The following is a 13,304-nucleotide window of genomic DNA, read 5'->3' as shown; positions in this document are numbered from 1 at the left end:
AAAACATTCAGTGAACTCCCTCGTCCCTCTTCTTCCCCGTTTCAAAGCCCTTGGATTAATCGAGGTGCAGTTCATGGTCACTTGCCTCCCTGAAGCCTCTGCTTATGTCTTCAGTTCAGAATGACTCCTTTTTCTTTTCAATTCATAAAACACATTTATTCCTTTGACAAATATTCACTGAGCATCTGGGCCCCGGAATATAATACAATTTTGCTGAAGAAACAAGTTCCCTGCCCTCACAGAGTTCCCATTCCAGTGCCTTAGAGAGATCATTAAATAGCCAATTATAAGAGAGAATGGAAAGTATTAGAAGAGAGGAAGCAGGAGTGCTCCCAGAGCACCAAGAGGGAGCACTTTAACTCATCCAAAGGTGGGATAAGAGAAGATATATTTTGGAGAAAATGTCATTTAAGTCAAGGAAAGGATAAGTAGAATTTAGGGAAATGGGAGTAGCGGTCAGGAGTTGGGGGAGAAGGTAAGGAGGCTTTTCCACCTAGAAAAATGAGCATGTGCAAAGAGCCAGAGGTGGGAAGAGAGAGTTGGAGGAAAGGAAAAGAAAGAAGTTCAGCACTGCTGGAGAAAACAGTGGAAAAGGAGAACAGGGAGAGATGAGTCTACGATGACAATGACGGGTAGAGGCCAGGTCGACAGGGGACTTGATCCTAAGGGAAGCCATCAAAGGGGCAGGCATAATTAGGTTTGCATTCTAGAAAGGGCACTCTTACGCCACTGCTCCAATCCCTTTGCCACACTTCAGCCATGCTACAAACAGGGTAACCAAAAGACACTGTGGCAATAGGCTGGACCAGTGTAGTGGCCAGAGAGTGAGTAGTGACCAAGGATTCAGTGAATGATGGGCTATGACCTGCTGACGAAGGGAGTCAAGGATCACTTCAGGCACTGCTGGTTTGGGCACCTGGAAGGATGGTGGTGTCCTTCACTAAGCTATCTATCCAGCACTGGATAGATTCATTTTTGTACAAGTTGCATTTGAGCTGCTTCCCCTAGGGCACTGAACGTGTGTTCATTAACCTTTTTTGATGCCTTTTCTTCTCCCTCCCCCACCTTCCATATCAAAGCCACTCCCTTATCTTGTGTCACACTTTTCTCTGATAGGCCTATTACACTCTTCCCCTTTGAGTCCACACCCACGTGAACAATGTCAAAAACATGGTTTAGGTGTTTGAAGTTTTCATCACTACATCCCTTTAGGGAAATCCATGTTTTCTGAGCACCTACCATGAGCCAGGCACTAACATGCAAACAATTCCATCAGTGGTCACTAACACGGTTTCTCAGCGAATAAAAATCTAACACATCCAATCAGATATTTAATGATGTCAGAGATCAATGAATTGCAGTTAGTAATTCACAAGAATCCAACTTTTTTTTTTTCTTGCAACTGTTCTTATCTTTAAGGAAAAAACCCTCACCTCTTTAAAGTTTAATCACATGGGACAGCATGATGGCACAGGAACCGGTATCAGTTCTGGGTGTCCTCCAAGTGGTCTTTCATGTATGTGCATTATTTACAATATGCAATTTCACTACTTGAGGTTACCGGGTACTAATTTTATAATATCGTGTAGCTACACGAAGGAGCTCAGAACATACTATATCACTACGTTTTAAGTAGTACCAGCTTGGATGAAGCATCAAAGTGAGAAGGGTGAACTTAAAGGGCCTTTAAAACATCTTGAAGCAATAATAAGCCATGGACTGAAGCAGTGGCGTTTTTAAACATTACTCAGAACTAAAACAACTGAACCAATTTGTCCTTTGTTCTTTTTATTGCATTCTTTATTACATTAATACTGTTTAAAAAGAAATTCAAAAGGCATTAAACTCTAGTATCAAGCTATACAAAGTCCTCGAAGGGGGCCTGGCTTGGACAGAAAGCGCGTTGCCGCCGCCCCACTCGTTCGCAGCTCGGAGAAGGCCACTGAGCTGGGTCGCGCTCGGTCCCAGGGAAGCGACATAAAATGAAGGGTCGCCGGGCCAAGCCCTCAGCCGGCCCCGAGCTATCTGGGTGGGAGGATCCGACCGAAGTTTGCCAAGTTTTCAGGCAGGCCCGGCTGAACAAATGTCGCCCCTTCGCTCCAGTGGCAGGCCTGGCCGTGGGAGGTTTGCCTCAGGGGTCTCCTGGCCTTCAAGAAAGCCCCGTAAGGCGGGGGCGCCGCCCGGGCCGCCCCTCCACCAGACGGCGACCGGCGGGACTCGGGCCCAGGGGGCACTATGGAGGAGCGCGCCCGCAGGCGCTGACCCTGGGAACTTGGGGCCGGCTGCGGCTGGAAGTCCCCAGACCGCTGTCCCTTCCCCAGGTGTCGCGCTTTCCCTCCCGAATCCGTCCCGGCCCTGCCGCTCCTTCACCGGCGTTGCCTGTGCGCCGTTTTTTCTTTCAGAGAGTTGTGTGCACTCGGCCGAGGAGGGGCCGCGCTGGCCGCGGGGCCCAGCCCTTCCCGCCGCGCCCGGGGCCGCCCTTCCCGCCGGAGCTGGCTGATTGATGGCCCGGGCCGCCCGCGAGCCCGGCTGGCTGTGTGTTTTGGAAGCGGCGCAGCGGGCCGCAGCCGTGTGACGCCCGGAGCAGGCAGCGCCGCCCTTCCTTCCCCCAGGGCTCGGGCGGCGGCGCGGCGGCGGGGCCAGGCGGGCTGGGCGCGGCCTTCGGGGCGGAGGGCGCGGGGCGGGGCGCGGGCCGGGCGCGCCGGGCCGGGCGGGGGCGGGGCGGGGGCTGCGGGCGGGGGCCGCACCGCGCACGCCCAGCCCCACGGCCGCGCCGCGCCTCGCGGGACAGGTTGGGCCGGCGGGGCGGCGCCCGGCTCCGGGGAATAATGAGTGTCTGTCAGGCCGTCCCCGGGTGACTGGGCGGGGCGGGGTGGAGGCGGCGCGGGAGGCGGGGGTGGCGGGGGAAGGGCGCAGGGCGGGGTGCGTGTTTGCGCGAGTGACTCGGCCGACCCCTCCGGCGGCTGCCTCCACCCAAGTGGGTGGGGACGCGCCCAGCCCGGGCGGCCGCGGCGGCTCGCTCTCCCCTCCCTGACCCTCCCACCCCGGGTCCCAGCCTCTACTTACCCCGCCAGCCCCGGGAGGCTCGCAGAGCGAGCGGCGCCGGCGTCATGTGACTGCCCGGAGTTGGTGCCAGGAGCCAGAGGGGAGCCAGGAGCGGAGCCGCGCGGAGCCGGGGCCGAGCCGGAGCGCAGCGCGAGCGTCCGCCGAGCCGAACCGCGCCGCGCCCGCCGCACGCGCGCCTGTCCCCGTCCCGGCACCCGCGCCCTGCGGCCGCCGCCGCCCGGACCGGAGCGCTGACATTGCTGCACTCGCGGGGCTCAAGGCAGCCGCGTCCCGGCCTTTATCTCTCGTCGGCCGCGCTCAGCGCCGCGCCTCGCAAAGTAAGTCCCCTCTCCCTCACCTCTCTTGTTCGCCCGGACTCCTGTCGCCCCCCTTTTCGGCCTGTCTGGTTTCATTTTTTCCTCGGGGAGGGCGCTGGGAATGGCTGGGGGTGCCGCGCGGGGGCGGGGGGGCGCCTGCGGGCTTGGGAAAGTGCGGCCGCCCCTCGCGGCCGGGCTGGGGGCGGAGAGGCGGCGAGGGGGAGGGGGCCCGGGGTGCGCGGTCGGGAGCGTGGGGTTGAGGAGACGCCGAGCGGCCCCGGGGCGGGGGGAGCGGGGCCGGCAGCGCCCGCCGCGGCCCCGGGGAGGGCGCGGGCGGGGCTCACCTGTGTGGTCCCTGGCCTCCGCCCGCCCGCTCGCGACTCCCTCCAAAGCCCTAGAAATCTCGGTGCTCTGCGCGTGTGGCAGCGTTTGGAAAAAGGTAGCGCCGAGGCCGCGCGTTCCTGCTCCTCCCCTCCGCACCCCCCTCGCCTCCGGGGCTTCTGCCCCTCCCCGCCCCCCGCCGCCCCCTCCCCGGACAGGGCGCGCAGCTGCTCGCCCAGCTGAGACAACTTGGAGCAGACTCCTGGGCTCTCCGGGAAGAAACTTGGGGCAACTAGGATTGGAGGCAGCATCCCACTCCCGATCCTGGAGCCCAGGAGCTGCCAGGGCGTCTGGATCTTTGGGGGCAGGAGGAAGAGCTGGCCGGGTTTGGAGGGTCCTCCTGGGGGCACGGAGAGAACCTGCTGCAGAGCCTGGAGCTGGGATTGCAGCGCGGCTGGAGGCGGAGAGTGCCTTAGGCAGCTGCCTCCAGACCAGCCTGGTGGGACCGAGGGGCAGATCCCTGGACCAGGACCGGTGGGATCTACCTAACATTTCAGAATGGCTTGCTTAGAGGTGGCAGATAAGACCTGGAATTGTCATATCCATTTAGGGGGCAGATAACAGGGAGAAACACTTCTCTGCTTTAAATTTTACAGCAGTGTACAGTAATACTCGATGAAGTATGTTCGTGGGACTTGTTTTTAATAAGTAAAGTTAGACAGAAATTGGAAATTGTTCACCTTCTTGTATTTCACTAAAATAAACATTTTACACTGAACCACTGAATTTTATACCAACTCAGAATTACTTTTCCATTAATATCACCCAAGACAATTTACATACATTGATGATATTCTCAAAAAAGTCTGTTATATGGGGGAAAGCATGAAGTGGAAGTCTGACTAAATTTAGATTTAGTATCTGTAATTATTAAGCAAAATCAAGTGGGGAATAGGCCGGTTGTTTATTACAGGTTTTTCCACACAGCAATTTTGTGCTGCCCTTTTCTGAGCGCTTTATGCATGCATTTGAGGAGCATTTTTATGAGAGAAATTCATCTGGTTGATAATCTGCCTAACCCTAGGGAAGACTTGTTTTTAGAGGAAAAAATGATAGCATTAACATCTCAAAAATGTTTCAAGTTAGTAGTATTGTTTAAAGAAAGGGTCCACAAATGATTTTTTCTGGCTTGAAACATGAAGCATGTTAGCTGACCGTAGACTGTTAGTAGAAACCTGAAAGAAGATGTTTGATTAATTTAAACTCCCTGGAGAAACTGATTTCATTTCTACAGTCAGTAGGGTTTGCTGCAGAACTATTAGAGGGAAGAAACCTAATGTGTTATTGGTAAGTCAATGAAGATACACTGTGAGAACAATTTGGCTTGCATGAAGGAGAATGCAAGTATAAAAATCTCAATGTGAGCATAACAAAGAAAAGTAGCTGCTTAGACCACAAAACCTTGTCAGATATAAAACAACAACGGAGCTTTGGAGAAAGCTATTGTTTTCTTCACTGCAAAGTTTCTAAATTAAAACCCAGTCAGTCATCTTGTTGCTATGAGCACAGTGATGGCTTTTTTTCTTTCTTTTTTTTTTTTTTTTTTTTTTACCTGTAGTAATGTCTATGTTCTTCAATCAGTGATAATGTAAACCTGAGTTAAACCGTCCTGGCTAACAAAGTAAAGAGAAATAATGGGAAAGGGACTATGAATGGACTTTACTACCTTAAAAATACCTAAAGGAAAAACAGATATTTTAGAATATCTTGTAAAAAATTGGTACTCTACAGATTGTATAACAATTTTGGATTAAATGAAATGTCAGGAACAGAACCACATTCTCAAAAGGTGAAATTCTGTAGATGTGTGTGTATAAGAAGAACAGTTGAGAAGCTCTGTACAAAATGCCTAGAACTGCATTTGAAAAAGACAGTGAACATTCTGGGTACTCTAGATGTCCCATAGTCTGTGTCTTGGAATTTAGTTCTGTGACCGAAGGAGGCTTAAAAATTGGTCCAATTTTAGTTGTGTGGAGTAACCGAATTGTAATCTGAATTCTTAGCAGCAGTGCTCTATCTTCATTTTCTTCACCACGTACTGAGGCTAAATGATAATCTTTATCCTAATCTGGAATTTGATCAGAGCTAGAGACTAGCCACTGGGATGGGGCAGAAGGAGACAAAAGGAATCAGGAGGGAGGCTGGTGTTCATTAGGAAGTTCTCCCCTGCTTGAATATGATAAAATCACATTTCACTTATGATGTTTACTGTATGTGGCAGTTCCTATTTGTAAATAGGGCAGGTCCCCTGTATAAAGCTGGTGTTATTATTCACACCCATAGAACAAACACCTCCACCCCCCTGTTGTTGTCTTAAAAAACTCCAGCTGCTCATGAATATAGGGTCAGGGAGGGCCGGCTAAATGTTTCTCTGTGCTTTCTCTCCAGCACAGCCAGCAGAGCTGTTTCCTGTTCTTTGTTTCAAGGCTGGGGTTTGCGTCATACATTCCAAGTGGCATATGTGTGCTCTTTCCTGTTTCAGGCTGTTTTCTGGTAGATCAGTAGCCCAGACCAGGCCGTGGTCCCTGCCCCTAAACTCCGTATCCCCACCCAGGGAGTTATCATGTCTCTACACACTTGCTATTGCTCAAGATGCCTGTGTTATGTCATAATGAGAAGTCAGTTAACCTTTTTACGTACACCCTTTGCTCCACTGCGTTCATGAGAGTGAATAAATGCTTTTACCTTTTTTAAATTTCTCATTGCCAGATTGTGGTTTTGAGAAATTTCAGTGCATATTGGCAAAGAAATCCAAAGGAGGTTGTTTTTGTTTGTAATTCTAGTGTTGAGGTGGATAGTGTATTTGTTTTAAGATAGGCATTTTGCCCTGAAGCTGTCAATTTTGGATCAGGATTAACACCTTACAGGTTGGAAGACCTAGCATTACCTGAAAGATGTGGCCCTCCCCTTGTTCACGTTTAACACATACCACTCTAGGCAGCTTCTGGGGATGCAGAATTTAAGCAGGCTTGGTAGCCTGGGCTGAGTTGAAAGTCTTACTTATGTTTTGAAGGAAAAATCTTCAGGAAAATAACTGAAGCAAAGCTTAAGACATAATGGGAAGGTCCCAGGATTATTTGTTTTTAAGGACAAATATTTCACTGTACAGTATTCTAGATCTGATTTCCCAACTGTTTTTATGAATAAAAAGCTCAAAGAAAAGGAGAACTGGCAATAACAAATTCATTTAGTGATAGTTTGGAAATTTTTAATCTTATATTTTGAAAACAGAAGGAAAATGCTCTTGCTCTTTTTTTCAATAACAATTTTTTTCATAATTCCATTTTTTTTTTAGTATTCTGTCAGTTGTAAGTTAATGAATTTCTGGGTAACTACTTAAAACCTACTTTAACAAATTATTTTTCTCTTCTTGAAGAAACTTAAGTTTTAAAGAAATTATTGAAAAAGAAAACTTATGTCAAGTTTCTTTTCTAAACTTATTTGGGGATTTTCTTTAAAATCTAAAGGAATCATCTACAGTGTCTCTAATGGAATTCAAAGAGTTGCTGAAGCAGCAAATTAGGCCTAAACTCTTAAAAATTGATAATAATAGTACTTTGGTTTTAAATGTCACATTCTTTCTTTATATATAAAAGGAAAGTGTAAAACATTGATATGAAGGTACTAGAATCAAATAATTGGTTACTGATAACTTTTCTTGAGAAAAGATGGGAGTTTTGGAAAGTCTCGAGATTTTTCCTGTCCCTTCTGGGAAGAGCAACTTGAAATATTAAGCTGACTCGTAGGACAAGAGGCCTTTAAACTTAAATTCTTAAGTAACCCAAATTGAAGCAGGTTTTTTTGTTTTAGTTCCAAAGTTTGTTAACAGTCCAAGTAGACTTGGTAAACAGAGTCTTTATTTGGCTTTCTCCAAATTCTCCCCTCCCCTTTTTGTGGGGAGACGGAAGTGGGTAATAGAGATGATTAGGATCTAATATATTCCAGCATAAAAAAAATTGTGCAAGCTTTTAGATGCTAAGCTAAATAGTTGAGGAAAATTATGCTATCTTATAGTTTCTATAATTACCAAAAAATGAGAAAAATAGTTTTATCTCTTGACTATATAAACCATGATTCCTAATTCGGTCTCATTGTATCTATCTTCCCTTTTGATGCTTGCCTTCTTGGTATTTCCCAGTCAACATTTTTGCTATAAAATGACAGCTTTCTTGGGCAGCATTTCTTACTGGTTTTACACCCAGTTTTGTTTTAAAAAAACAAAAATATAAGCAGCCTTGTCCTTTAAATAACTAGAAAATACATTATTCTGGAAATCAGATTTTTTTCTGAAGTGCTTCATTTGTCATTGGTTCTATCTTTAAAAAAAAAATCTCTAGAGTCTTAAAACAATTGTTATCAGGTTTGCTAATATGTGATATTCTTCCAACCAGTTGGAAGAGGATTATGATGGTCGTTAGCATTCTCATTTTCAAGCCTGACCTGTCCCTTTCTTAGACTCCGTTTCTCATCTTAAGCAGTCATGCCAGGGCTGGAGACAGGAAACCAGACAGCAGTCTGCCCTGATAAGGGAGAGCATTGTCTAAAGGGGGTGGCCCTGCTTTTTCTTCCCCCAACTCAAACTCTCCTTCCTTGAAATTTAGTAGTAATAAAAGAGGCACAATGCTGTAGACAAACAGTTTCAGAGCCAGAACTAGGACTGATTTCTCCCTAAGTAAAAAACTATCCTCTCCACTGGCCCTGTACTGATTCTGAAGTGCTGCCATATTCAATGGAACGTTTAAAAAATCATCTGTATGTTTTGTTATCCCCAGGTCGGAGGGTTTATAGTAAAGTTCTTTCTTTAGCAAAACAGGTTCCTGGAGGTTTTTGAAACTCACTCCATTGTGTTGGCAGGCTGAATCCATTATCATTTCTCCATCTAATTATTAAGGGGGGCTGGAGTTAGAATGGAGCAAGTTAAGCTGCCTCCAGCCCATGCATTTAGTTTAACCGCTGGGTCTGCCCCGTACCCTCATTTCCAGGAAGTGGGTGCTCCCTGAGGCAGCCCTCTTGCAGGAGGACCCAGGAGTGCCCAGCCTAGTCTGATATACTCAAGATGGTTGCCAATCTCTGGGAGGCTTGGGGATCCCGCCAGGATGGCCCAGAGGTAGTCTCAGCCCAGATCAGTGGGGTTTGGCCCAATCTGGACATAAGAGATCAAGTGGATATTGAGGTCAATGCATTCTACCCTGGAGAGCGACTTTTGAATCGAGTGTGGGTTTTTTCTCCCTTGGCCTATGTGCTATTCTTTCTACAACTACCGCTGCTGTTCTTTGAGTCTAATCACTGAAATCCACTCCTTTTTCTCTTCTTGCACTTTAAACCCTGGTACCTTCCATAGTTTTGCATTCAAAAACTGCTTTCATTTGTATGATCAAGTTCTGTTCTGCTTAGTTCTCCAAACAAGGGAGTTTTTCTCTCCCAAGCTCCCAAAACTGTTCACATTTACTTTGCATTTTAGAAGATGATGTTTCAGGCTGGCTTCACTGGCCACTGGATAAATTTTCCATGTAGGACTCCTGGTATATGATTATTCCGGGGCCTTTCATCCTTCATTTATTCTAGCATGTGAGAAGTGTAGTTTGATATCCATTCATTTATTCATCTCACAAGTATTTATTGAGCACCTACTTATTAGAGCTCATCTCAGATTATGTGCAATCATTACTCTGAGTTATGCCACAGGATGGAGTGGATCTACAGTGATATAACCTGAAAAGGCATTTTGAAATCTTAATTGCCTGCTGGAACCTCCTGATGGCCCTGCTTCACGCGGGCCAGAGTGGCACAGCGCACCCACGCCCTCCCTGCTGGGGGACTGGCCCAGTGTGAGTTCCCATAGCACACAGGCTCTGAAGCAGAACAGAAAGAGCCCTGGTCTGCAGGCAGACAAATTTCTGTTCTTGGCGGAAGGTCCAACCAGCTCTGTGAAATTGGGCGAGTCATTTCACCTCTGTTCCTCCATTTCCTCATTTCTAAAATGGGGATGAGGACCTGACCCTTCCACCCTTGTGCAGTTATTATAAGGATTTCCGTATTTACTTGGGTAAAGCTGCCAATTTTTCTCAGTAGTTTTATGGACAATTGCAGGTGCATTGGCTGGGAAGAATAATAACCTAATTTGGGGCCTTCCGAATGTGTCTTTTGATCTTGTGTCCACGCGCACATGCCAAGACGGAGAGTGGGCAGCTTGGGCCAGTTGGGAGGAGTAGAAATCGCCACTACTCTAAGTAGACGCTCCCCGTCCGTGTTCCATCTTCCCCAAGGACCAACCTGTTCACAGAAATCACTATCCCACTCTTACTGTCTGTGCTGTAATGTCCTCTGCCTGGGGACGTGGTAGAATGGAGTGCTAAGGCCACCAGCCTTGAAGTCAGACTACCTTGGGTTCAAATTCTGGCTGTACAATTTAGCAGCTGTGTGATCTGGGTAGATTACTTTACCTCTCTGTTTCAGTGTTCTTATCCGTAAAATGGGGAAGGCAGTACCCACCCCACTGGCATTAAATGACACAGTCCATGTGAAGAACAACACCTGGTGATTACCAACCATGAAGATGGTGATGGTCAGCAGGAAGCCTGTGACATCGCTTAGCCCTTTGCTGTCCCTGCTCAAGGGAAGTGTCCTTTTTTAAAAACCTGTGTTTCCCCCATACACACACACCTTCCCCCTGTAGTTGCCGCCTCCTCATCCTCCTCTTTTCCCCCTCTCTCTCTCTTTTTCTCTATTTTAGTCTTTCAAACAGAGAGTACAGACCTTGACACTAGACTTGTTTAGAAGACCTTGCTGGGTGGATAATAAATTCTTTGAGGATGATACTGATAAGGTCTCTGGAGTACCCGTGACAGGCAAGGTTAAGGTTAGGGGTAATGACTTTCTTAAGGAAGTTTAGTTTACTAGGTGTCCTTTAGGGTTAGGCCCCCCTTCATACCCATTACCTGTATAAGGGAGACTAGTGCATTCAGAGGGAAAGGGAAATGAGCGTAAAACTCCTACTATGGGCTAAGTGCTCTTATATACTCACAGAAAAAATTCATTCATTGACAAGCCTGATCTCCTTTGGGGAGTGGGGGGAGGGAGCCCTCTAAGAAAGGGTGAGGCACACCTGTCTCCTTCAGGTGCTCCCCTTACTGGTGGTGGCACCACTGGGAAAACCAAAAGGCCCAGCGTGTATCTAGGTAAGAGGCAGCCTGGGATCTACCAGGGAAGGATCAGCTGGCCCACGGAGTGGGGAGGGCCTTGAGCTGGTCTTTGAAGAATTAGGAGGATTTAGATAAGCCGGAAGGGGAGGGGGCATTCCACACTGGTTGCCCAGCGTCAGCATTGGGGCCAAAAATGAACAAAGGCGTGGGGTAGGGCAGGGGGGAGACGGGGCAGCCAGCACGAAGAGCACTTGCTGGAGCATGGGCAGCCGGTTGGAGGGGGATGCAGGGTATGGGCGCCCTGCTCTGCCAGCCCGGGGAATCCATGGGAGGAGGGCTTGTGAGCTGGGAAGGACTGTGAAGAGTGCACGTGGCAGGTGGTCGGGATGGACCCAGAGAGGGCACGGAGGTGGGGAGACCTGTGGAGGAGAAGCTCCAGCCACAAAGGTGTGAGGTGCTGAGGGCTTGGCCCCGCGGCAGGCGTACAGATGGAGAGCAGAGGACATGAGGAAGGCTTTGAAGATGACCTCTAGGTTTCCAGGGTGAATGACCAGAAAATAAAGCAAATGGAAGTTTGGGAGGGGCCAGCCGTTTAGAGGCAGGAGCAAGGAGGGGGAGGATTTGGGTTTGCGCCATGTTGATAGCAGTGGTTCAAAATGCTTTTTTCTGTTTGTTTCTTTTTTTGTTTACTTTTGAAGGGAAAGCAGTATTCGCTCATGGTTTTGTATCCAAAGGTTCAGTGGCTCTTAGGGGGTGAACTTTAATGGAGGGTCCTCAGGAGCAGAGAGAATTACTACCACGTTGACGACTTTTTCTGGTTATTTTTAAGGTTCCAGCCATCCCTGTTCAGGCTGGAATTTCCAGGAACTGGCTGCTGCCCAGACCAGTTGGCCCCTCCCAGGCTCCCACTCCCTGCAGGGTGGGGCCCTGAGGGTGGAGTCCCCTAGGGTGGAGTCGGGTGGGTCTGTAGCGATAGGGAGGGCAGCAGGCAGAGGCAGATGAGAGGCGTGTGGCCTCACGCAGCCCTCTGGGTTTGATTATATAACGCTTCACAGAAGAGAATTGTGAGGGCTTATTCGAGGCCTGGTGAGATACGTACACAGCAGGATTACACATTATGGGTATTTTTCAATTTATCTTGGGTTGCTTGCCCTTAAAACTAAGAAACAGAATTGTCAGCATAAAGAAGGAGAACAAGGTGGAACCCTAGTAGGGAAAATGATTCGAGTTTGTTATAATTTCTTTAGGAAGGGTGTGGGGTGCCACCAACTAGGTGGCCTTGAACTTGAGAGCCAACCTAAAAGTGAGTGTGGGTTTTGCCAGCCCCCACCCCTGCTTTGCCGGGCCTCAGTGAGAAACATGTAGGGATTTTGCTTGGTTGTTACCTTTGCACCTGTCCTTATTTACATGCAAAATCAATTGCTTCACTTGGTCTTTCCGAAGTACAGGGTGTGGGCAGAATCTTATCTGAAGCCATGTCCTGTTTGGACAAGTTGGACTGCCTTGGCAGCTCTCCATAGGGTGGAGCAGATGGGTGGAGGCAGGAAAGTAAAATTGGGTGGCTTGTTAGCAGAGAGAGGAGAGAGGGCGGATTGTTTGCTCACTGGATCATTATATTTCATCTGAAACGAAATAATTAACTTCTTTCCCACTTACAATACACGTTCATGCAAAATAACCCATGAGGGGCAAAGATTTAGAGATACTCCGTGGAGTTTTTTTCCTTTCAAGGCAGCCATAGAAGACAGAGGCAGGTGAAAATCGTGGAGTGGTATGAAAAGGACGCACTTCCAGGTAGGTGCCAGCACTCAGCTTTTCTTAAAGGAGCCTCCAGCTTAAAAATGCCTGTTGACTTCTGTTGCCTGTCCCTGTGTTTCTGGCCGGGCAGCTGCCATCGGGAGATTTTGAAGAGTTTGGGCAAAGCAATGAAGACAGAAAAGTTTCTCTGGAAAGGAAGTTTGACTGCAGGGATGTTGCTCGCCTGCCTGGCTCTCCTTCTGGCTGAGAATTGCACACATATGCACACACAACTTTTTTTTTTTTTTTTTTCTTTTTTTCCCTGAAGTTCTTTTGGGGAGTAAAGGGTGGGGGATGTGGCATGTTTCCTCTTTTAAAAATCCAGACAGTTGGAGGAGTTTAAAAGGGGCACTTAACCAATGGTGTGCTGGTTGAGTTGTGCTGTTTTCCACAAACCCTGCACCTTGCTGAGGTCAGCCAGGAGACCACGGTTCGCTTGGAGGGAGGCAGGTAATTTGGAGCCTTCGGTTCAGACTGGGGTGGGGGAAGATAATGTAGGGACCCCTTGAGGATCTGAGGAAAGAAATAGGACGTGGAAAGGGGAATAAAACGGGAGATGAGAAGGGAGAATGTCAGGGGCAAGTCTTGCTGTATCCCCAGGAAGCTGGGAAGAAACCTTGCT

General features: G+C 48.3%; 1 protein-coding gene across 2 annotated transcripts in view; it reads left to right on the top strand.

Moving 5' to 3' along the window:
- The first annotated feature begins 3,255 nt into the window (after positions 1-3,255).
- KLF3 (KLF transcription factor 3) overlaps positions 3,256-13,304 on the top strand; it is a 34,429-nt gene continuing 24,380 nt past the window's right edge. The window contains exon 1 of one of the 2 annotated variants that reach the window (XM_069494069.1): positions 3,256-3,383. Coding sequence is in view for 1 of the 2 variants with exons in the window: in XM_069494068.1 (XP_069350169.1) it covers positions 12,659-12,679 (21 nt within the window). In the remaining variant the exon portion in view is untranslated. Of the gene's footprint in view, positions 3,384-12,455; positions 12,680-13,304 lie in introns of those variants that run through there. The other variant, XM_069494068.1, reaches the window with a different exon arrangement.

Source organism: Eulemur rufifrons, chromosome 19 (assembly GCF_041146395.1).
Source record: "Eulemur rufifrons isolate Redbay chromosome 19, OSU_ERuf_1, whole genome shotgun sequence".
Classification (NCBI taxonomy): Eukaryota; Metazoa; Chordata; class Mammalia; order Primates; family Lemuridae; genus Eulemur; species Eulemur rufifrons.
This window is presented reverse-complemented; position numbering and strand designations above follow the sequence as displayed.